The 22,819-nt window shown below is 42.0% G+C and overlaps 1 protein-coding gene across 1 annotated transcript in view; it reads left to right on the plus strand.

Moving 5' to 3' along the window:
- Positions 1-399: 399 nt before the first annotated feature.
- slc18a2 (solute carrier family 18 member 2) overlaps positions 400-22,819 on the plus strand; it is a 56,933-nt gene continuing 34,513 nt past the window's right edge. The window contains exons 1-2 of the mRNA XM_055646929.1: positions 400-662; positions 835-993. Of these exons, the coding sequence (XP_055502904.1) occupies positions 861-993 (133 nt within the window). The 5' untranslated portion in view covers positions 400-662; positions 835-860. The remainder of the gene's footprint in view (positions 663-834; positions 994-22,819) is intronic.

The following is a 22,819-nucleotide window of genomic DNA, read 5'->3' on the forward strand; positions in this document are numbered from 1 at the left end:
TCAGACAATCCCTCAAAACATTTATTGTTCCTTTACCTATTTAATGGTATTTTAAATGTACCTACCCCAACTAATTTAGGATACTGATCTTAGATGATCAGCCATGATCATATTGAATGACAGTGCTGGCTCGAAGGGCCGAATGGCCTAATCCTGTACCTATTTTTTCATCTTTCTATGTTTCCTCTGATTGCTCTTACCGTATCGCCCCCACCTTTTTCTAGGTGGGAAAAGTTGCCCCTCAGTTCAGTTTCTTATTAAATCATTCCCCTCTCGCCTTAAACTTCAAGTTATCCTTTGGCTTCTGGTCAGGGTTTGTTCGAGATGCTGGTGCACGAAAATAAAACCGAACGTGTGAACTTTAATTTCCTACATGGGGTAGAGGGGGCGAAAGTCAGAAAGGCAGCGGATTGGCCGGTGGGCTGGGGATAATCACACCCTTGCGCGCTTTATCAAGCCTCTGACTCGCATGCCGACAAGACACAGGCGGCGAGAGTCACCGCAGCGCCGAGGAGAAGCTCTCGACCGACCTAGCTCCTGGTCGCAAGAAGCCCCTTCCAAGCCGGAGCCAGCGAGACTGAAGTCACTTTCACACAGTGACTTCACTGCAGAGGGAAGTGGGCAACTCTGGACTGGCCACTCGGCATACACTGTCAAATAAGGTATTCGAGTTTTCTTTGAAAGCAGCAATTTTACAATCAAAGGGTTTTTTTTAAAGTTGCTTTAACGTATATGAATGTTATATAAAAGTGCAGCTTGACATGTTAGCATTATTCGCGGGCATGGGTGAGTGATGTTAATCGATGGTTGTTTATGTTTTTGTTTTGCATCCAGAAGTTACTGTGTGAGCGCCGGGAACAATGGGTGCATTGGACAGCCTGAGAGAGTTTAGTTTCTTGCGCTGGTTGAGGGAGGGCCGGCAGTCTCGGAAACTGATCCTTCTCATCGTCTTCATCGCGCTGATGTTGGACAACATGCTGTTGACCGTGGTGGGTAAGTCGAGGGCACCGGTGGCCAAACGGCAGGGCGCGGAGTGTCCCTGGGATACAGGAGAGCCCGGAGCTTATCAGGACCATATCGGCCCCTACCCTCATCCCCACTCTGACAGAGGCTGCGGAAGACACGTTCTCCCTCGAATTTTTGGAAGCTGATGTTGAAATCACTCCCTTCTATTTTGTTTGTCACCAACAAAACTGCTCTGTAGAGTAACACACGATATGATTTCGTCTAATCTAGTGACGGATAACTTTTAAATCGTGTTTAATGCAAAACAATAATTAAGATGAACGATTACGAACACGGTTGTGTTAGACGGGAAAATACCAAGGACCGCAATTTCCGACCATTTGTCCCCTTTGCATCTATGTAGCTTCGTAACTGTAGCTGGGGTCGTTGGAAAGTATTTTGCACCGGACTCTGTAATATCACACTCACTGCTAAAAAATAAAGCCAGAGGGTTTCCGCCTCATTCACTGACTGTTTATCTTCTTCAGGCAGAAATAGGTCTGGGTTTAATTTATCAGGTGAATGGCACTTTGGGTTTCTGAATTGAAACGACCTTGCCATCACTAGGTGCGCCCTACATTATTAGCGAATGCCAGTGTTAATGGGAGCCACAATGAAGGACTTCAATGGTACCCGGCAATGAGGCAGCGTAGATCTCGACACTATCACTGAACCTCGAACATTTCTACTGCAAACAAGTTTATAGATTTATTCTATTGTGTTTCGTTTGGGAAAGACTGCGGATTTTTGTTTGATTCAGATTCAAACATTGTAATTGGTCTGTGATATGAATCGGACTAAATCAAGTGTAATTTCACTGGGATTGTATACACCAAGGGATTGTAATTATGGATTGTGGGCACTGCAAATACTAATTATTACCGGATAAAGACTGTATAAACTCACATGTTCCGATTGGCTGTAGTGTGTGGACCGGAATTCGTTTTCGGATGACAGAAAATATTGGAGTTATAATGAATGTAGTCGGAATATTACAATTCCGAATGAAAGTCTTTGAAACTGTTCTGTTTGCCTCTTTGAAATATGTCCAAGTAGTTCTGAAGCCTTTACCCTCCTCCCCCACTCTATTTCTCTGCAAGTCACATTTATCAGCTATTTCATTACTTTGAATATTGTTGAAGTTCGCATGGAATCGATTTTTGCCCAGCACTCCATCAGAAAGTGCGTTCCGGATCACAGTGGGAAACAATCACGTTTTATTTTGCAGTTTCGCCGATGACTTTTAAACCAAGAGAATGTTGTGATAATCTTCGAGAGAGGAAACGGAAAGTTGAATGGGATTGCATCAGAGTGGAGGGGGGATTTAATGTAATTGTAATTGTTCCCCTTGGATCAGAGTAGAACAGAGATAAACGTAGCAGGTGTGTTCAAAATTATATGGGATGTTAAATCAAGCAAGTCAGCATTGATATCTCTTTACCCAACACCATATGTGTTGTTGAAAACTGCTATTGGGGTTCTTTCTGATCTACTCAGTTCTAAAGGGGGCAATTCCAATCTCTTCAAGTCCCCTTCTCATCCCTGGAGTAATTTATCTTTCTTTTCAGAGGGTATCAACCTTCTGAATGACTATTTTCACAATGTCAACACTGCAATGGCCATCACCTGTTCTAAATTGTCACCAACTTATGAAGTGCAATTTGTTGCTGTCAACAGACACAGTAGTCAATGATTATAAACCATATTGCTGTGTAAAGTAGACACTGTAAGAAGAGTAAGTTGTTGCGCATATTGCGACTGCAACTCAGTAATTGATACAGCATGAAAAGTGTCTTTCATTACAAAACATTGTAAGAAATAACCTATATCTGAATGTTGACTTGGTATGGAGTATAATATATTGCTGGTCATAGACTCCGCGACATGTCCATTTTAGATGCTGAATGGTAGCACGGACTGAGAAACATAACCAGATACAGATTACGTGTAGGAAGGAGCTGCAGATGCTGGTTTACTCTGAAGATAGATACAAATTGCTGAAGTAAACTAGCGGGTCAGGCAGCATCTCTGGAGAAAAGGAATCGGTGACATTTCAGGTCGAGGCCCTTCTTCAGACCGTCTCATCCTGAAACGTCACCTGTTCCTTTTCTCCAGAGATGCTGCCTGACCTGCTGAGTTACTCCAGCATTTTGTGTCTATCTTCAGATACAGATTTTATGCATCAAAAGAGACCTAATATTGCTGTCAGTAACAATAACATCAAATACAAGGACTCTACCTGTTTCTGATTCTAGTAACTGATGGTGCTGGAAATTGTAGATGACTATGGATATTGTTGGGATGGTAGCTCAATTTAGGCATGTAGAAACTGTAGCTGGAAATCCATGCAATTCTATAATCTGAGTATAGACATTTTAATAATTGTAGCAATGCTAATTATAGAAACTGAACCATGATGTTGATTAATATTTCTTGGGATCATGGTGCTAATTATGGTCACTTCGATCATTGTAATGTAAAACGTAAGCAATAAATGATTGATTAGATGCTGCAGCAATTCTAACGTAACATTCTAACTTTTGCCACAGAAGGTGGTGGAGGCCAAGTCAGTAGGTATATTTAAGGCAGAGATAGATAGATTTTTGATTAGTATGGGTGTCCGAGGTTATAGGGACAAAGCAGGAGAATAGGGTTAGGAGGGAGAGATAGATCAGCCATGATTGAATGGTGGGGTAGACTTGATGGGCCGAATGGCCTAATTCTACTCCTATCACATGATTTTATGAATAATTTTAGTTAATACAGGGATTGATATCAAAACAAACTGCAGAATCTTTGCATTGATGATTATTTCAACTATTGCTACTCACTGAAGTTGATTGTAGAGATCTGTTGCCGTGTTGCATGGGGAAACTTACTTGTTGCTGATTTTAGACACCGCAGGAATGACGGTGTGGATTACAAAACTCTTGCAGGAAACAAGTTAATCTAAGACATGTAACTTGTCAAATAAACTGTCGGAACCGTAAATTATTTTTCCACACAGACATTCTCAGAATTGCAACTTATGATTGTAGAAACTGCAGGAAAATTAATAAATTATAACATTTGTAAGAACAAACTTTAATTGTAGACAATGTAAGGACCATTATTCATTTCTGATTATAGATACCCAAGAAACTGATTGTTATTTATATGCACAGTGCCTTGTCGACATTATAGATACTATAAGTATGTGACGTTGCTGATTATACACCCTGTAGCAACTGTCATTTATACAGGAGTCCATTAGAAACATAGAAAATAGGTGCAGGAGTAGGCCATTCGGCCCTTCAAGCCTGCACCGCCATTCAATATGATCATGGCTGATCATCCAACTCAGTATCCTGTACCTGCCTTCTCCCCATACCCCCTGATCCCTTTAGCCACAAGGGCCACATCTAACTCCCTCTTAAATATAGCCAATGAACTGGCCTCAACTACCTTCTGTGGCGGAGAATTCCAGAGATTCACCACTCTCTGTGTGAAAAATGTTTTTTTCATCTCGGTCCTAAAAGATTTCCCCCTTATCCTTAAACTGTGACCCCTTGTTCTGGACTTCCCCAACATCGGGAACAATCTTCCTGCATCTAGCCTGTCCAACCCCTTAAGAATTTTGTAAGTTTCTATAAGATCTCCCCCCCCCCTCAATCTTCTAAATTCTAGTGAGTACAAGCCAAGTCTATCCAGTCTTTCTTCATATGAAAGTCCTGACATCCCAGGAATCAGTCTGGTGAACCTTCTCTGTACTCCTTCTATGGCAAGAATGTCTTTCCTCAGATTAGGAGACCAAAACTGTACGCAATACTCCAGGTGTGGTCTCACCAAGACCCTGTACAACTGCAATAGAACCTCCCTGCTCCTATACTCAAATCCTTTTGCTATGAATGCTAACATACCATTTGCTTTCTTCACTGCCTGCTGCACCTGCATGCCTACTTTCAATGACTGGTGTACCATGGCACCCAGGTCTCGTTGCATCTCCCCTTTTCCTAATCAGCCACCATTCAGGTAATAGTCTACTTTCCTGTTTTTGCCACCAAAGTGGATAGCCTCACATTTATCCACATTATACCGCATTTGCCCATTCACCCAGGCTATCCAAGTCACCTTGCAGCCTCCTAGCATCCTCCTCACAGCTAATACTGTCCCCCAGGTTCGTGTCATCCGCAAACTTGGAGATGTTGCATTGAATTCCCTCGTCCAAATCATTAATATATATTGTAAATAGCTGGGGTCCCAGCACTGAGCCTTGCGGTACCCCACTAGTCACTGCCTGCCATTGTGAAAAGTACCCGTTTACTCCTACTCTTTGCTTCCTGTTTGCCAGCCAGTTCTCTATCCACATCAATACTGAACCCCCAATACCGTGTGCTTTAAGTTTGTATACTAATCTCTTATGTGGGACCTTGTTGAAAGCCTTCTGGAAGTCCAGATATAACACATCCACTGGTTCTCCCTTATCCACTCGAGTATCCCTAGTTACATCCTCAAAATTCTATAAGATTCGTCGGACATGATTTACCTTTCATAATTCCATGCTGACTTTGCCCAATGATTTCACCACTTTCCAAATGTGCTACTACCCATCTTTAATGACCGACTAGCATTTTCCCCACTACAGATGTTAAACTAACTGGTCTGTAATTCCCTGTTTTCTCTCTCCCTCCCTTTTTAAAAAGTGGGGTTACATTAGCTACCCTCCAATCCTAAGGAACTACTCCAGAATCTAAAGAGTTTTGAAAAATTATCACTAATGTATCCACTATTTCTGGGGCTACTTCCTTAAGCACTCTGGGTTGCAGTCTATCTGCCCCAGGGGATTTATCGGCCTTTAATCCATTCAATTTACCTAACACCACTTCCCGACTAACCTGGATTTCACTCAGCTCCTCCATCTCATTTGACCACCGGTCCCCTGCTATTTCAGGCAAATTATTTATGTCCTCCTTAGTGAAGACAGAACCAAAGTAGTTATTCAATTGGTCTGCCATGTCTTTGTTCCCCATGATCAATTCACCTGTTTCTGACTGCAAGGGACCTACATTTGTTTTAACTCATCTTTTTCTCTTCACATATCTATAAAAAACTTTTGCAGTCAGTTTTTATGTTCCCTGCCAGTTTTCTTTCATAATCTATTTTCCTTTTCCTAATTAAGCCTTTGTCCTCCTCTGCTGGACTGAATTTCTCCCAGTCCTCTGGTAGGCTGCTTTTCTGGCTAATTTGTATGCTTCATCTTTTGTTTTGATACTATCCCTGATTTCCCTTGTTATCCACAGATGCCCTACCTTCCCTGATTTATTATTTTGCCAAACTGGGATGAACAATTGTTGTAGTTCATCCATGCAGTCTTTACGTGCCTTCCATTGCATATCTACCGTCAACCCTTTAAGAATCAATTGCCAGTCTATCTTGGCCAATTCACGTCTCATACACTCAAAGTTACCTTTCTTTAAGTTCAGGACCCTTGTTTCTGAATTAACAATGTCACTCTCCATCCTAATGAAGAACTCAACCATATTATGGCCAATCTTGCCCAAGGGGCCACGCACAACAAGACTGCTAACTAACCCTTCCTCATTACTCAATACCCAGTCTAGAATAGCCTGCTCTCTCGTTGGTTCCTCTACATGTTGGTTTAGATGTCGCGTATACATTCCAAGAAATCCTCTTCCTCAGCACCCTTGCCAATTTGATCCACCAAATCTATATGTAGATTGAAATCACCCATTATAACTGTTTTACCTTTGTTGCACGCATTTCTAATTTCCCGTTTGATGCCATCCCCAACTCCACTACTACTGTTAGGTGGCCTGTACACAACTCCCACTAGCGTTTTCTGCCTACACAGTAAGATCTTCCGATGCATTGTAGCTTAACAGATTCTGTAGAAACTGTAAACTGCAACAGATTAAAGGCACCATAGGAATATTTACTAATCATTGATTTATAGGAATAGTATTTTTTTTTTTGGCAACTATACACTATAAATTGTGGAATTCTTTGCCACAGAAGCATGTGGAGGCCAAGTCAGTGGATATATTTAAGGCAGAGATGATTAGTACAGGTGTCAGAGGTTATGGGGATAATCTGTATGGAGTTTGTATATTCTCCCTGTGACCATGTGGGTTTTCTTTGAGATCTTCGGTTTCCTCCCACACTCAAAAATCTTTTGTAGATTAATTGGCTTGGTAACTGTAAATTAAAAAATTCTTCCTAATGTGTGTAGGATAGTGTTAATATGCAGGGATTGCTGGTCGGTACGGACCCAGTGAGCCGAAGGGCCTGTTTCCACACACACTGTATTTCTAAAGTAAACTAAAAGGCAGGAGAATGAGGTTAGCAGGGAGAGATAGATCAGCCATGATTGAATGGCAGAGTAGACTTGATAGGCTGAATGGCCTAATATCGCTCCTATCATTTATGATCTTATGTTAAGATTTGTACATTGTTGCCAATTTAAGTAATTGATGAGAACATGCTTGGGGTATTGTGTGTTGTTCTAGTTGCCCAGTTACTGGAAGGATGTCTTTAAGCTGGAAAGGATGCAGAAGAGATTCACCAGTACATTATCTGGGCTTGCGGTCTTGACTTCTAGGGAAAGGTTGGAGACACTGGGACTTCTCTCTTCGGAACATAGGAGGTTAAAGTTTTAGATTTTTTAATTTTAGAGATGCAACGTGGAAACAGGTCCTTCGATCCACTGAGGCCACAACGACCAGTGATTTCCCCGTACACTAGCACTATCCTGCACACTAGGGACAATTTACAGAAGCCAATAACCTGCAAATTTGCACGTCTTTGGAATGTGGGGGGAAACCAGAGCACCCAGAGAAAACCTACGCACTCACGGGGAGAAGGTACAAACTCTGTACAGACAGCACCCATTGTCAGGATAGAACCTAGGTCTCTGGTGCTGTAAGGTAGTAAATCTACCTCTGCACCACTGTGCTGCCCGGAGCTGCAGCATGACTTCATTGATCATGAGGGGAATGGATAAAGTGAATGCTTAGAGTCTTTTTCCCAGGGTAGAGCATTCTAAAACCAGGGGGTATGGGTTTAAGGTGAGAGGAGAGTTTAAGAAGGAGCAGAGGGGTAATGTTTTCACTCTGAGGATGGTCCATATCTGGAATGAGCTGCTAGAGGAGGCCATGGAAGCAGCTACTATTATGACTTTTAAAAGACATATGGACAGATATATGGATCGGAAGAGTTTGGAAGATTATGGCCAAATGCAGGCAAATGGAATCGGCCCAAAACTCTATAACTCTAAGTAAGCTCTATAACTCTAAGTAAGAAGCATGGCTTGCTGGTATCAATGGTGCTTTTATAGTCACATGTGCAAAGTGCAAAGGTACAGTGAAAGTCATTCCTCGCAAACAATCCAGTAGAGTATTGCCATACACATCCCGATTAGCAAATTGTACAGAAGTAGTCTACTGAGTCCCCCATGCAAGAGGCGCCATGTTTTGATGTTATTGTCAAAGTCCAGCTCACGCACTATTCCCCGTCCAATAAGAACTGTAGAATGCTGCTGCGTCAAATAGACAGTAACATCTTGTAGTTTATTCATGCAACAGGAGCAGCAATTTGTTGCTAATTATTAACACCATAGCAACTCTAACTTGAGTCCAATTATGGAAATTATAGCAACTGTAGCATTTTGCCAGGCATAAGCACTACTGGAAATGTAACATTACAGATTATTGACATTTTATGAACTGGAAATTGTTGCCAATTCTACAAGGCATAGCAACTGCACATCTTTGCTAATAATAGGTACTGTATGAAGTAAAACATTAGCTGATTCAAGACTGTAGAACCTGTGGGTGTTTGCCAGTTAATGGCACCATGGGAACTGAACGTATTGCTGCTTGATTGTATAAACCATGCCGATTATAAATTATAAATCTGAAGAAGGGCTTTGGCTCGAAACGTTGCCTTTTTCCTTCGCTCCATAGATGCTGCTGCACCCGCTGAGTTTCTCTAGCTTTTTTGTGTACCTTCGATTTTCCAGCATCTGTAGTTACTTCTTAAACGGATTATAAACCCTATAGTTTGCTGCTGATCTTTGACACAGCAGCCACTATAGGTTTGACAATAGGTTGTTGATTATATACTTTTCATAAACTGTTATCTGTTACTGATTAACTGTAATATTGTCCATAATAGAAATTGCGTTATTATAGACAATGTATGATTTGTAATGTTGCAATAATAGACACATTAACTTGATGCTGATTTTAGCATTTTAACAACTGTAAACCATTGGGAATTATAGACATTATAGAGATAACAAATATTTAACAATTTTAGAGACTATAGGAGATTACAACTGCTGATTATAAAATATGAATTTTAATCTGTTGCCAATTTTGGACACATTTGCAAAAGGAAATTACTGGAAATTATAGGCACAGTAGGAACAATTCTGGGTCTCATATGAGCTGTAACTCGTTGCTGATTATCAACCTTTAGAAACTGTATCTTGTTATTGATTACAGATACATTATGAACTGCGGTGTGGTGCCGGTTAACAACACTGTAGGAAATGTAACTTTGTACAGAGTACTGTATCAACATTGTTTGAACTCTAACTTGTTCCCAATTGCAGAAAATGTAGCAATGTAACTTGTTAGTAATTATAGACATTGTAAGAACAATACTGTTGCTGATAATTAGCAGATGTGAATTTGCTACCAATAATACAATATTTAGCAAAACAAACTTTTTAGAACTAGTCTCTGTGATTTATTGTCGAGTATAGACATTGTAAATTGTTGCAGATTAAACACATTGTAGAAAGAATTACTTGTCATTGATTTATAGGAATAGTCATTTGTTGTCACATATACATATGCAAGGATTTGTACATCATTGCAAATTCAAGCTATTGGGGAGTGTATTTAGAGTACAGCACATAGTCCTGGTCGCCAAGCTATAGAAATAATGTCACTGTTGGAAAGTGTGAAGAAGGTATTTACAAGGGTACTTGAGTTTACAAGCTTGAGTTATAGGGAGCTGTTAGATAGGTTGAGACTATATTACCTTGGAGGATAGGAGACTGAGGGATGGCCTTCTAGGAAGTGGCTTTTTGAAAATGATATGGGTTGTGAAAACCTAATAGTAAATAGACTGCACTATTTGTCTCGTGGCTAATTACTGACACTGTACAAACTGTATATTGTTCTTCTTGAAGAAGATTCAATACAGAGGCAACTTCCTGCTGATTATATGAAGCATAGACTTGCTTGTTTAAGCACCATATGAACTGTTGCCACCAAAGGATACTATAGGAACATCTCTACTGCAGATTAGGGATAAAACAGTAGCTGCAACTTTGATCATTAACACAGTTTCCTATTAGATGAACTATGAAGTTTAACATGCTACTGAATTCTACATAATTAACATTTAGAGGGCTATGGGCCAAATGCAGGCCCTTAGCCCATATAACAAGTATAACTAGCCCAGAATGCTAACATGGCTGGCATGGACAAGGTGGACCAACGGGCCTGTTTCTGGGCTGTATAGCTCAATTACTCCATAACATCTGTAACAAGTGTAAATTATTGGCAATCAAAGACACTGGAGGAGCCATAATACATTACTGAATATATCATTATAGTAGAAACTAATTTGTGATCATCAACACTATAGGAATTGTAACCTGCCACTAATTATAGATAAGTCATAAATTATTGCCGTGTTGGCAAGAACACTTCAGGCTCGATCACGTTGAGCACCGGCTCCCCTCAAGGCTGTGTGCTCAGCCCGCTGTTGTTCACACTGCTCACACATGACTGTGCTGCCAGATTCAGGGACAATAAGATCATAAAATTCGCAGATGACACAACAGTGGTGGGACTCATCAGCAGAGATGATGAATCAATGTACAGGGAGGAAGTGAAACAATTAGTGGACTGGTGCGGCAACAACAATTTAGCATTAAACGTCGACAAAACAAAGGAGATGATTGTCAACTTCAGGAGGTCGCAGCCAAAACACACACCCCTCAACATCAGTGGCACCACGGTGGAGAGAGTGGAGAGCATAAAGTTCCTCGGAGTGCAAATTACAGACAGCCTCACCTGGTCCAGGAACAACACTGGGATTGTCAAACGGGCCCATCAGCGACTGCACTACCCGAGGCAACTCAAACAGGCCTCACTCCCACCAACATCCTCAGGACTTTCTACAGGGGCATGGTGGAGTCTGTACTCACGTACTGCATGAATACGTGGTACTCCAACTGCAACTGCTCAGACAGGAAGTCTCTGCAGAGGGTAGTGAGGGGAGCAGAGAGGATCATTGGTGTCTCCCTACCCTCGGTACAAGAAATGTTCCAGAGCCGCTGTCTGAAAAAAGGTCTGAGAATAGCTAAGGACAAACTGCACCCCCTCCACACACACCTGGATCTCCTGCCATCAGGCAAGAGATACCGTAGCATCAAAGCCCGGACTACCAAACTGCTAAACAGCTTCCTGCCACAGGCTGAGGCTGCTAAACAGTCACTCTACCTGATTCTGCTGCTTTGCACTGACAATTTAATAACTCTGGCACTGGCCACTCAAATCAGCTGCCCTTGACATTTTAATGACTGTTTTTACTGTATTTTATTGTTGCTGTTTTACCTGCTTTTAACTATTTAAGCTGTTTCATCAGGGACTGAATTGTTTTTATTGTTATTATGTGTGAAATGTTTAAGTTTTATGTGCGATGCTCTGGTATTCCCTGGGAAACGTCTTCTCATTTTGCACTGTACAACTGTTGCTTGCAAGATGACAATAAAGGTTGATTGATTATTGCTGACTTTACACACTGTAAGAAATGTAATTTCATGTCATTGTGACATATAATGGACTCCAACTTGCTGATGAAGGACATGGTGGGAAGTGTAACATGTTGCCTACAATCCACACTGTCGGAACATGTTGCTGAATACAGACACTAAGTACTCTGCCATGTTGCTGTTTTCATGTACAGCTGTGTCTGTAAATGATTGATAGCTATCCATTCACAGAATCACATATCACAGAAACAGGCCTTTTGGTCCAGATTGTCCTTGTTCATCATAGTCTGTGTGGGACTCATAGATGCTGTTGGGGCAGTAAGATTTTGCCAATGATCATCAATGCGTGAACTGAAACTTTTGTGTGATCTGAAAGTGTATGCAGTTTATGGACTTTAATTATTGCTGATTATTGACACTGTAGCAATTGTGGCGTTGCAATTATGACTACAGGTCAGCAGTAGCAGTGGATAGAAATAGAAGCAATATTTTTTTTGATCAATGACCTTTCATCAGGATATTAACTCTGTTATTATCCCTACAGATGTTGCCCAATCTGTTGCATATTTCCCACATTATATGTCCTTATCCCAGATTTCCAACACAGTTCGTTCTTCCAATGAAATAGCTACACTTCTAAGAAACTTCATGTGAAAAAAAAAACACAATAAAGCAATTGTTAGGGGAAAGGGGGGTTAGGGGTTTCAAGCTCACCATAAAAGTGTTTCCCTCCGTCAAAACTAAAGATCTTTTCAATAGCTACAATTTAAATCTTGTTACTGCAAGCTAAAACACTGAAGGCTGCATTTTAAAGAAGGAACTGCAGATGCTGGAATATCGAAGGTAGTCAGAAATGCTGGAGAAACTCAGCGGGTGAGGCAGCATCTATGGAGCGAAGGAAATAGGCGGAGTTTCGGGTTGAGACCCTTCTTCAGACTACATGCATAAGGCTGCGTGTTACATTCTTTAATAGAGTATTATTACGAAATGTCAATAAAAGTGATCATTAGCAATTTCAATGACTACCCATAGCTTAGAAGACAAGGGTGTTTGATATTATGGGGACCTTTGTGGTGTTTTATCATTAATGTTTTATTATTATTAATGTTTAGTGTTTTCTGAGTCATTCGTAACTGTCACTGTATGTCATGTTGTTACTTGTGGGCGGATGTGAATACTTGGCCAATAAACGTACTTACTTACTTTACCTTGACTGTTTTTTCCCCAAAGACAGCTTTTTTTCTGCTTGTCAATTTCAAACCAATTGCAATAGAACCAATTTGGCCCACGTAATATAAATGGCATTTGATAATTTATCAATTGTGTTATATCTGTCATTTTATGAAAATGCTTGTTATACAGAACTGCCTTGTATCTCCAATTTTTGTGATCAATTACAGTAAGCACTGTAATTTGTGGCCAATCTGATTATTTATGTTGCAGAAATTAGATTTTGATTCTGATTATAGGCAGAGTATGAATTACTTGTATCATTGTTGACACAATATGATGTGTAAATTATTAGTATTCATACACAATGAGGGAACTGTAACTTGTTGCCAGCTAAACTCTGAAACAAGTGCAACCTTGAGTTAAAAATGCGGTAGGAATTATAACATGTAACTGAATATAGGTACATATAGGGTTAAATAGGTGAATATAAGGCAGGCAAACAAGGGCAAGTGGGACTGGTTGTAGATGGGAAATTTTGGTCGGTGTGAGCAAGTTAGGCAAAGGGTGACTTTCGCACTGTAACTGAATTCCACACTGAATGACTCTGACTATATGAAGTCTCAACTGTGGTAATTACGGGGGACCGTCGTGAGGGGAGAGGGGAGGAACAATGGAGGACCCAGCGTGCGGGGACCGCCGTGAGGGAGGTGGGGGGGGGGGGGGGGGGGGCTATGGACAATGGGGACCCCGGTGTGGGGGAACTGTTGGGGGGGGGGGCCAAAAGGGGGAGCTGCCGTTCTTTGTAACTTTGTCAGTGCTGTAGGTGGCTGCCATTTGTATACATTGTGTATGCAAGCAATGAATCTCATTGAGCCTAGTCACATGTGACAATAAAGTATTCCTATTCCTTCCTTCCTAATATTAGCAACTTTTTTATCCAATTGCAGACACTGTTGAAACTGTGCCATTACCTATTGGAGACATTTATTGCAAATTGGAAATATGTTAGAAATATTAACTTACTCATTGTGTCCACTATAAGGGCTGTACTGATTGTTTTTCGTCATCTGTGACAAGTTGCCAATTAGAGACTAAGAACAGTAACTTGTGGCCTATTATAGACATGCTATGAAGTGGTAAACATACTAAATATGGATGCTTTGTCTGTACTATTCTGCCAACTGTAAACAGTGTAGGAACTGTAACCTGTTAATAATGGATACTGCATGAATGATAATTAGTTCGGATTTAGACAGTGGAGGAACTGGAATATATTGTTGATTGTAGGCACTGTAGCAACTGTAAGATGTTGCCATTTATAGACCTATACAAAATCTAACTTCTTCCCAATTTAGGACCCTATATACAGCGTTTGAAATTATATACAGTGTATAACCTCCATCCTGGCACTGATCAGAGTCACTGCACCAATTCTCCCTTTTTGCCAATGGCAAAAACAGTAGCATAAGTAACTTTTGTTTGTCAATTATGGACAACATAAGAACTGAAATTTGCTCCTTCCCGACAATGAACTGTTACTTTATTTGTTTTGAAATGTAACATTTTGTATTTATGGATACTATGTGAACTATAGCATTTGTGATACTGAGCCTCATGGAAATGTAACAAAAATAGAAAGTTTTGGCAACACCATGCAGCAAGAAACCAGGGTAATACTTCAGGACAATGTCTTTCCTAAGATGCAAAACTACTATCAAAACCATGTAAACTGGAAATAGTCAGTAATTATAGACATCATGTGAATGGTACAGTTGGTGATCATTGACTCTAACTTGTTGGCAATTGGACATCTACATAGCAAAGACTTTCCTGTTGCTGAATATAAACACCCTATGAACTGTAATTGATGACCAACTTTAAACACTATGAACTGCATCTTTGATTATAATTAACATAAATATAATTCACTAGACTAAGTGGGACCCGTTGGGTCCCAGCATCACATGGGAGGGCTGGTCCCCTAACGCAATATTCCACCTCTCCACCAATTCCAATATTGGTGGCCAGTGGGGAGAGGCTTTCTCGAGCGCTAATATGGATATTGTGGGCCGAATGGATTCTTGGGCTGGCGGCTCCGTCACTCAAGCCTGTTGTGCTGGCAGCTCACTCGCTCACGGCTGGTGCGCTGGCAGTTGACTCACGGCTATTCCTTGAAATTCCATTTCAAGCAGGGTACAAGGCCACCAAATTCAAGTGCAGTTTCATACCACTTCAAGCAGGATGCAAGGCCACTAAAGACACCGAGTCGTGACCTCTCCGTCCCCCATCTTGCAGATACTGAGCCACGCCCACACTTCTGGGTTTTATTGTCCCTCCCACCAGAAGGGGTGTGGCCGGCATGGCGTGATTAACAGGAGAGAGAATCTCAACATTATTCAAATGCTAATAACTTTTATTTTTCATCGATGGGAAAAATCCTCAGCATCTGATGAGCGGAGGGGGACTCTGAGTAACATGGCCAAAAATCACAGCCGTACGTGGTCGCGTTTTTTCTAAAATCAATATAAAGCCCAAACAGGAAGTGGTCAAGATTAGACTTTTAATTATATAGAAGGCAAGGCAACTTTAATTGGGCAAGGCAACTTTAATTAGGCAAGGGAACTTTAACTAGGCAACACAGCTTTAGCATTTCCAAACCAAAGGCAACACAGCTTTAGCATTTCCAAACCAAAGGCAACATAGCTTTGGCATTTCCCAAACTATATTTTCAAACCACATTAAGGGTACTGACAGGTCAGTAAAACCACTCACAGTTTAGTAGACATGTGTTCAGTGTTATTCACAGCTCAGACTGAGAGACGTGACCCTCTTGCTACCCCATCTTGCAGAGACTGACTGAGGCACTCAACACTTCTGGGTTTTATAGTCCCTCCGGAAGGAGCGTGCCTCAGTCAGTCTCTGCAAGATGGGGGTAGCAAGGAGAGAGAATCTAAAAAATTTTCAAACATTAATAACTCTTATTTTTCATCGGTGGGAAAAAATGTCTTGTCCTGCGCAGGGGGGGGGGGGGGGGGGGGGGGGGGGGGGACTGAGTAAGATTGCCAAAAATCACGGCCGTAAGTGGCAGCGTTTTTTCTAAAATCATTATACAGAACACCAGGAAGTGGTCAAGATCAGACTTTTAGTAATATAATTAGCAATTATACACATTGGAGAAACTCTAACTTGTTACAGCTTGTGAGAAATAGGAACTGTAAACTTTTTTTGTTATTGCCGGAACTTCTTGGTGATGATAGCCTTTGTGACAACTAACTTGTTGCTGACTGGAGGCACTTTAAAAACTGTTGATAAAAGACGCAAAAATTTGCAACATTGAACTATGTCTCTTGAACTAATGTGCTACAATGCCAAGAACTAGCATATATTCTGCACTCCCCTTTGTTCTGACTATTTTAATTGAGTTTAACTTGAATGCATTTATGTATAGTTTTATCTGATCTGTTTGGATAGCATGCAAAATAAAGCTTTTTACTGTACCTCATTATATGTGACTATAATAAACTTAAACCTACAGACCCAGTAAATACTGCAATTGATTGTTGGTTATAGACAGAGAATGAATTGTTTGCTGATAATAGATACTCTTCTTCATGCGTATGGCGTGCACAGCCTAAAGTTGTAGGTCAACTTGTTCTATTTGATCTTATTTGATTGCGCACACCAGGTTGATTGCATTTGTCGAAACAGGGCTTAATCTATGGACTGTAATAGCCCTGTCCCACGGTATGAGTTCATTCCAAGAGCTCTCCCGAGTTTAAAAAAAATCAAACTCGTGGTAAGCATGGAGAATGAATGTAGTGGGTACATCGGAGCTCGGGGACGTCTCTTAGCGGCTCGTAACGCTAACGGCAGGTACTCGGGAAGACTTGTGAAGATTTTTCAACATGTTGAAAAATGTCCACGAGAGCCCCAAGTACTGACGAGTGGACATTACCGTAAATCTCCAAGTTTGAATCCGAGCAAACTCGTGAGAACTCTTGGAATGAACTCATACCGTGGGACAGGGCTTTTACTTGTTGGCAATTGTACAGACTGCAGGGAATGTATCTATTCCAGACTGTACACACTGATTGTACCAAAGGCTTTGACAATTGTATGACCTGTATGAATTTTTGGCCCTTGAATACTGCAGATTACAGACACCACCTTAATGTTAACTCGGCACTGATTAAAGATAGTGATATATCAGTAACATGTTGCTGATTATAGGTACCCTACTAATTGTCATAGATTATTAACTGTAGATGCATGTAAACTAAAATATTTGTCAATTATCAATACAGTAGGAGCTGTTATGCCAATAATGGTGGACAGTAATGAATGGTAGGTTGCCTTTTAAACAAGTCAACAATAATATATTACATGTATAAAATATGCATATTTTAGAAATGATCACTGATCGTAGATAGCCTATGAATTGATAGATTTTTGACACTGCAGGTACTGCAACTTGCTATTGAATATCGACAACCTGTGATTGTAATATATTGCTGATGTATATTCAATTGTAGTTGTGCTGTGCGATTTTGAATATGTTGCCTTCTATCAATTAAACAAGGGTTTTGGCCCAAAACATTTCCTATTTCCTTCGCTCCATAGATGCTGCCTCACCTGCTGAGTTTCTCCAGCACTTTTGTCTACCTAATATGAACTAATATTCCCAATCTCTGTAGAAGCTGTAACCTGGCTGATTATAAACACTGAGCTGTAACTTGTAACATACTTTAGACAATGATTTGTAATTTTTGCCATGTCTGAATTGTTTTTGTATTAGTAGTGCTTTTATTATTGACGTGTAGCGAGATGCAAGAAACAATTATTTTTTTGTGTGTGCTATTCTGGTAAATAATACTACACAGGAGTACTATCAAACCATACATGAGTACAATAGATAGAGAAAAAAATAATCCAAGTATAGAAGATCATGTTGCAGATGCAGAGAAAGTGCAGATGAAAAAGTGCAAGAACTGCAACAAAGTAGATTGGGTATACATCCTTAGCTTACGAGAGGTCTGTTCAAGTCTGATAACAGCAGGGAGGAAGCTGTGCTTGAATCTGATGACGTGCTTTCAAGCATTTGTATTTTCAGCCCAATAGTGAAAGGGAAATGACCAGTGTGAGTAGCCCTTGATTATGTTGGCTGCTTTCCTAAATTGGCGTTGTGCAGATAGAGTCAAGGGATTGGGAGGGGGCTGAGGAGGAAGGCTGATTTGATGAAGGACTGGGCTGCTTTGAAGGCTTGGGGTCTTGCGCAGCAGAGCTGTTGCAAAGCTATGCTTTGATGAATCCCAATACCCCAGGTGCACAACCTTTTATCCGAAAGCCTTGGGACCAGACACTTCTCGGATTTCGGAATTTTTTGGATTTCGGAATAGAAGATTTTTAGCGTAGATTAGGTAGGTAGCGCGGGCGGCTTGAAAAGTCTGGAGCCCGGGGAATCATTGTAAATCATTGCTTAAATGTTAGTCAGTTAGTTTGGAGGGATTTTATGTGGTGGGGGGGGGGGGGGGGGGGGGGGGGGGGGGGGGGGAAGGGAGAAACTTTAATTCTTAGTCCCCTATCTGGTCGGAGAGGCGGGGAGCGGGCAATGAGCGTGCAGTAAGCTCCGGAGCGCTGTGGCCGCCGGCAAATGCCTTACCAGGTCGCCATGCGAGTAAGCTCCGACCCCCGGCGCTGTGGCCGCCGGCGCTCCAAATCCAGACCCATCGCGGAGCAGCGCTGGGTCTGCGCGGGCAATGCCTTCGTGCGGTAAGCTCCGGAGCGCTGTGGCCGCCGACTCCCAACATCGCGGAGCTGGGTCTGCGGGCGTCCGGTCGCGGGCGGCGCTGGATTTGGAGCGCCGCGCAGCCAGTGGGGGGGGGGGGGGGGGGGTTTTTTTGACTATCGGCAAATTAATTTCCCTCCTGGGATAATTAAAGTTCTATCGTATCATACTCTGTCTTATCATTGTTCGAGATCCTGTTCAATACTGTGGTGGCATCTGGAAACTTGCAAATGGAGTTAGAGCAGGGTATGAACTGCAACCTGAGAGTTCTCAACACTGTTGGAACTGTATCTTGTTGATGAAAACATTGTAGCAACCACACTGTCACAGCCAATTTATGATTGATATTTTTGCGCAATTATTCCAATCACAGAATTATAACACCATTGATTCCAGGCACTGAATGAAAAGTAATTTGTTAGCAGGTATGGATCCAGAAGAACAGTCACGGTTTCACCGGTGGCATGGTGGTGTTGTGATTATCCTAGGAACCCGAGTTCAATCCTGACCTCAAGTACTGTGTGTGTACGGAGTGTGCACATTCTACCTTCGACTGTGGGGTTTCCTGAATTACTCAGGTGTTCTAACACATCCCATAGTTGGCAGGGTAATTGACTGCTGTTATTGCCACCAGTCTAGGTGGGGGGGAGGGGAATTTGAATGGGGATGATGGGCATGTGAAAGGGAACAGGAAATCAATGTGAGAATACACTCTATTAAATTATATGTACTCGATGTGTTGAATGGCCTGCTATATCGTAAGATTTATTCATTGTGACCCATTATGAACAATATGAACAACATTGTGACCCATTATGAACAATATGAATGCACAATGTTGCCAGTTGTAGTTGTTACATGAAGTAGAACATATTACTGATGGCAGGTACGGTAGTTAAGAATAGATACAGTAAAAACTGCAACATATTCCAAATATAAATAAATAAGTTAAAAAAAACACATTACTTGGCGCACTTGCCTGACCAATCAAGATCCTGCTGTATATTTTTGGTAATCATCTTTGTAATCTACAACACCATCCATGCCTAAACATTCTCAGCCAAATCGTTAATATGAACCTCAAACAGCTCCCTGAGGCACACCACTAGTCACAGGCCACCGGTCCAAAAAAACAACCTTCCATCATACCTTCCTTCCATGAAGCCAATAGTTTATCCAGTTGGCTAGCAGTCCCGGAACCCCCTGCAATCTAATTTGGTGGAATCTTGCCAGCAATTTGAGATGCCTTTATAACTATTCCATATCTCTGAATAACACACATTGTGGAAACAGCAGCACTTGACTAGTTATATAGCAATGATAACATTTTGATTATTATTACCATGGCAGGAACTGTAATGGAATTGATTATGAAATTTGTAGGAACAGTAAATTTTGGACATTTATTGGCACAATATTAACTGTAAGGGCACTGTGCGAACCTAGATACTAATATCCATAAATTCATGCTAATTTATTGACACTTCCAATTCGAACTTCTGTACAATTTTTGATGGAAGCTGATTATAGACTTACTAGCACTTATTGTCATCTAGACTAAGTGGGACCCGTTGGGTCCCTGTCACACCGGAGGCCTGGTCCCACAACGTAAACCCATTCCCCCAATGCAAGATTCCACCACTCACCCATAGCCCCCAACTCATTTCCCCTCATCCCCAGCACTCTTTACCCTTCCTCTTCACCCTCCCTCTTTTTTCTCTCTCATCCTCCCCTCCCCAATCCCTCCCTCACCTCTCCCTCCTACCCTCAGTCACTCCCCCTACCCCCTCCTATCCCTCTATCCCCCATCTCCCCCCACTCATCACCTTCCCTATCTCCCCCCAACTATTCCATCACACCTCCCCCACTGCCCTCCTCTTCCTCTATTACCCACTTCCTACCACCCCCCCTCCTCTTCCTGCAGTCCCCCTCCTCCCCTACCACTGCGAGGCCCCACCACCGCTGCAAGGCCACACCGCCGCGGTCTCGATGCCACCTGGATCGCTGTTAGAACCCTGGCCGGGGCTTCACAGGTAAAGCCCGGGTCGGACGAAATGGCTGATGACGCCCGCGGCTGGGCACCACAGAGGCCATGAAGTGGGCTCACTCACTCACCCGCCCGGCACCATGGAGGCATCCGCAGATGCAGCTACAGCCAGTGGCGGAGCATTAGCGATGCTCACTCTGCTCCTTCAGCTTTATATTCTCCTCGCCGAGCGAGGCAGGCGCTGTCCGTGACTGACAGTAGACCCAGCCAATCAGTGCAGCAATGGTGCAGGAAGGGGTGATGACAGGAGAGGAGACCAATCAGCGTGGCGGCGACTGACAGGGGAGGAGACCAATCTGCGCATGTGCAGTTCTTTAAGATTTTTAAACCTTAATAACTTTTAAAATATAGCACTGATCGGAATATAACTTGTTGCCCTTGTAGCACAGGAGAATGGTAAGTAAGGTGGCGAAAACATGTAGCGCTATTGTGTACCATTTTTGCACAAATAGAAAAAAATGCACAACCAGAAGAGCACAAGATCAGGGTTTTAGTTATGTACAGATAGATAGATATATTACCATAGGAACTGGAACATTTCACTGACAATATGCATTGTAGGGACTGTACCTTGTTGAGGACTATGCAACTGCTATGTTACAAATTGTGGATGTATTTAGAACTGCAACCTGCTGATTAGAAATAATGAAGTAACTCTCGGAATTTACTGATTATAGCACCGGAGTAGTATAACAGGTCTCTTGGAGACTAAAGGAAATGTATCTTTGCTGATTACAGACACTTGAGGGAATCTAAAATGATAAACACCAGCAGGCGGTTTTGTATTTGTAAAGGACCGGTCCGGCTCTGTAAACAAATATTGAACAGTGGAATATTTTTGAATATTATTTATACAGACTTTGGGAAGACATTTCTTGTTCTTGATAAGATACTCAAGCCAAATTTTAAAGGCCTGGAACTGTGCAAATTATTGATCCAGTTAAAGTATTGGATGGTGGAAGGAGTAAAAATGTACAATTAAGAGTAAATAAAGTAACATCTATGTTAATTGTATCTGTACTGCTGCTTTTACAACTCAATGCATTTATTAATGAGTAGGAGTCCTCATTCTTTAGGGAACAGGGGTTCCCCTCTTCCATTATAGATGAGGCTCTCATTAGGTTCTCTTCGATATCCTGCGGCTCTGTTGCTCCCCCTCACCCCATTCGTAACAAAGACAGAGGCCCCTTGTCCTCATCTTCCACCCCATCAGCTGTCGCATAGAGCACATAATCCTCCAATAAATTTGCCACTTGCAATGGGATCCCATTACTGGTCCCATCGTCTCATCTCCACCCCTTTCTGCTTTCTGCAGAGAATGTTCTCTCCACAACTCCCTCGTCAACTTGTCCCTTCGCACCCAAACCAACCCCTCCCTAGGTACTTTCCCCTGCAACTGCAGGAGATGCAACACCTGTCCCTATACCTTCCCCCTTGTCTCCATCCAAGGATCCTGATAGCCTTTTCAGGTGAGGTGGAGGTTCACTTGCACCTCCTCCAACCTCATCTACTGTATCCGCTGTTCCAGGTGTGGACTACTGTGTATTGGAAAGACCAAGCGCTGGCTGGGCGATCGTTTGTGTGAACACCTCTGCCTAAGCCGACCTGAATCCCGGTTGCTCAACACTAACTCCCCCTCCCAATCCCACACTGACCTTTCTGGCCTGGATAAGGGAGGATAAAATGATATAAGAATAAAAATCACTTCAGGAGCTTATGTGTATGTAAAAGGAAACAAATTAGTATGGCTGGAATGGACCAGGCTTTAAAACAAGCAATAAGGAAATGGCCTTGGCAATAACATTTTATATTTTCTCTGTAAAAGACAGACAATTTGGGGCAGCACAATGACACCGCAGTAAGAGTTGCTCCCTTTCAGTGCCAGAGACCTGGGTTTGATCCTGATTACGGTTGCTGTCTATACAAAATTTGTACATTCTCCTTGTGACCGCGTGGGTTCTCTCTGGATGCTCTGGTTTCTTCCCACACCCCAAAGACGTACAGGTTTGTAGGTTCA

The sequence above is a fragment of the Leucoraja erinacea genome, chromosome 15, assembly GCF_028641065.1.
Source record: "Leucoraja erinacea ecotype New England chromosome 15, Leri_hhj_1, whole genome shotgun sequence".
NCBI classification, from domain to species: domain Eukaryota; kingdom Metazoa; phylum Chordata; class Chondrichthyes; order Rajiformes; family Rajidae; genus Leucoraja; species Leucoraja erinaceus.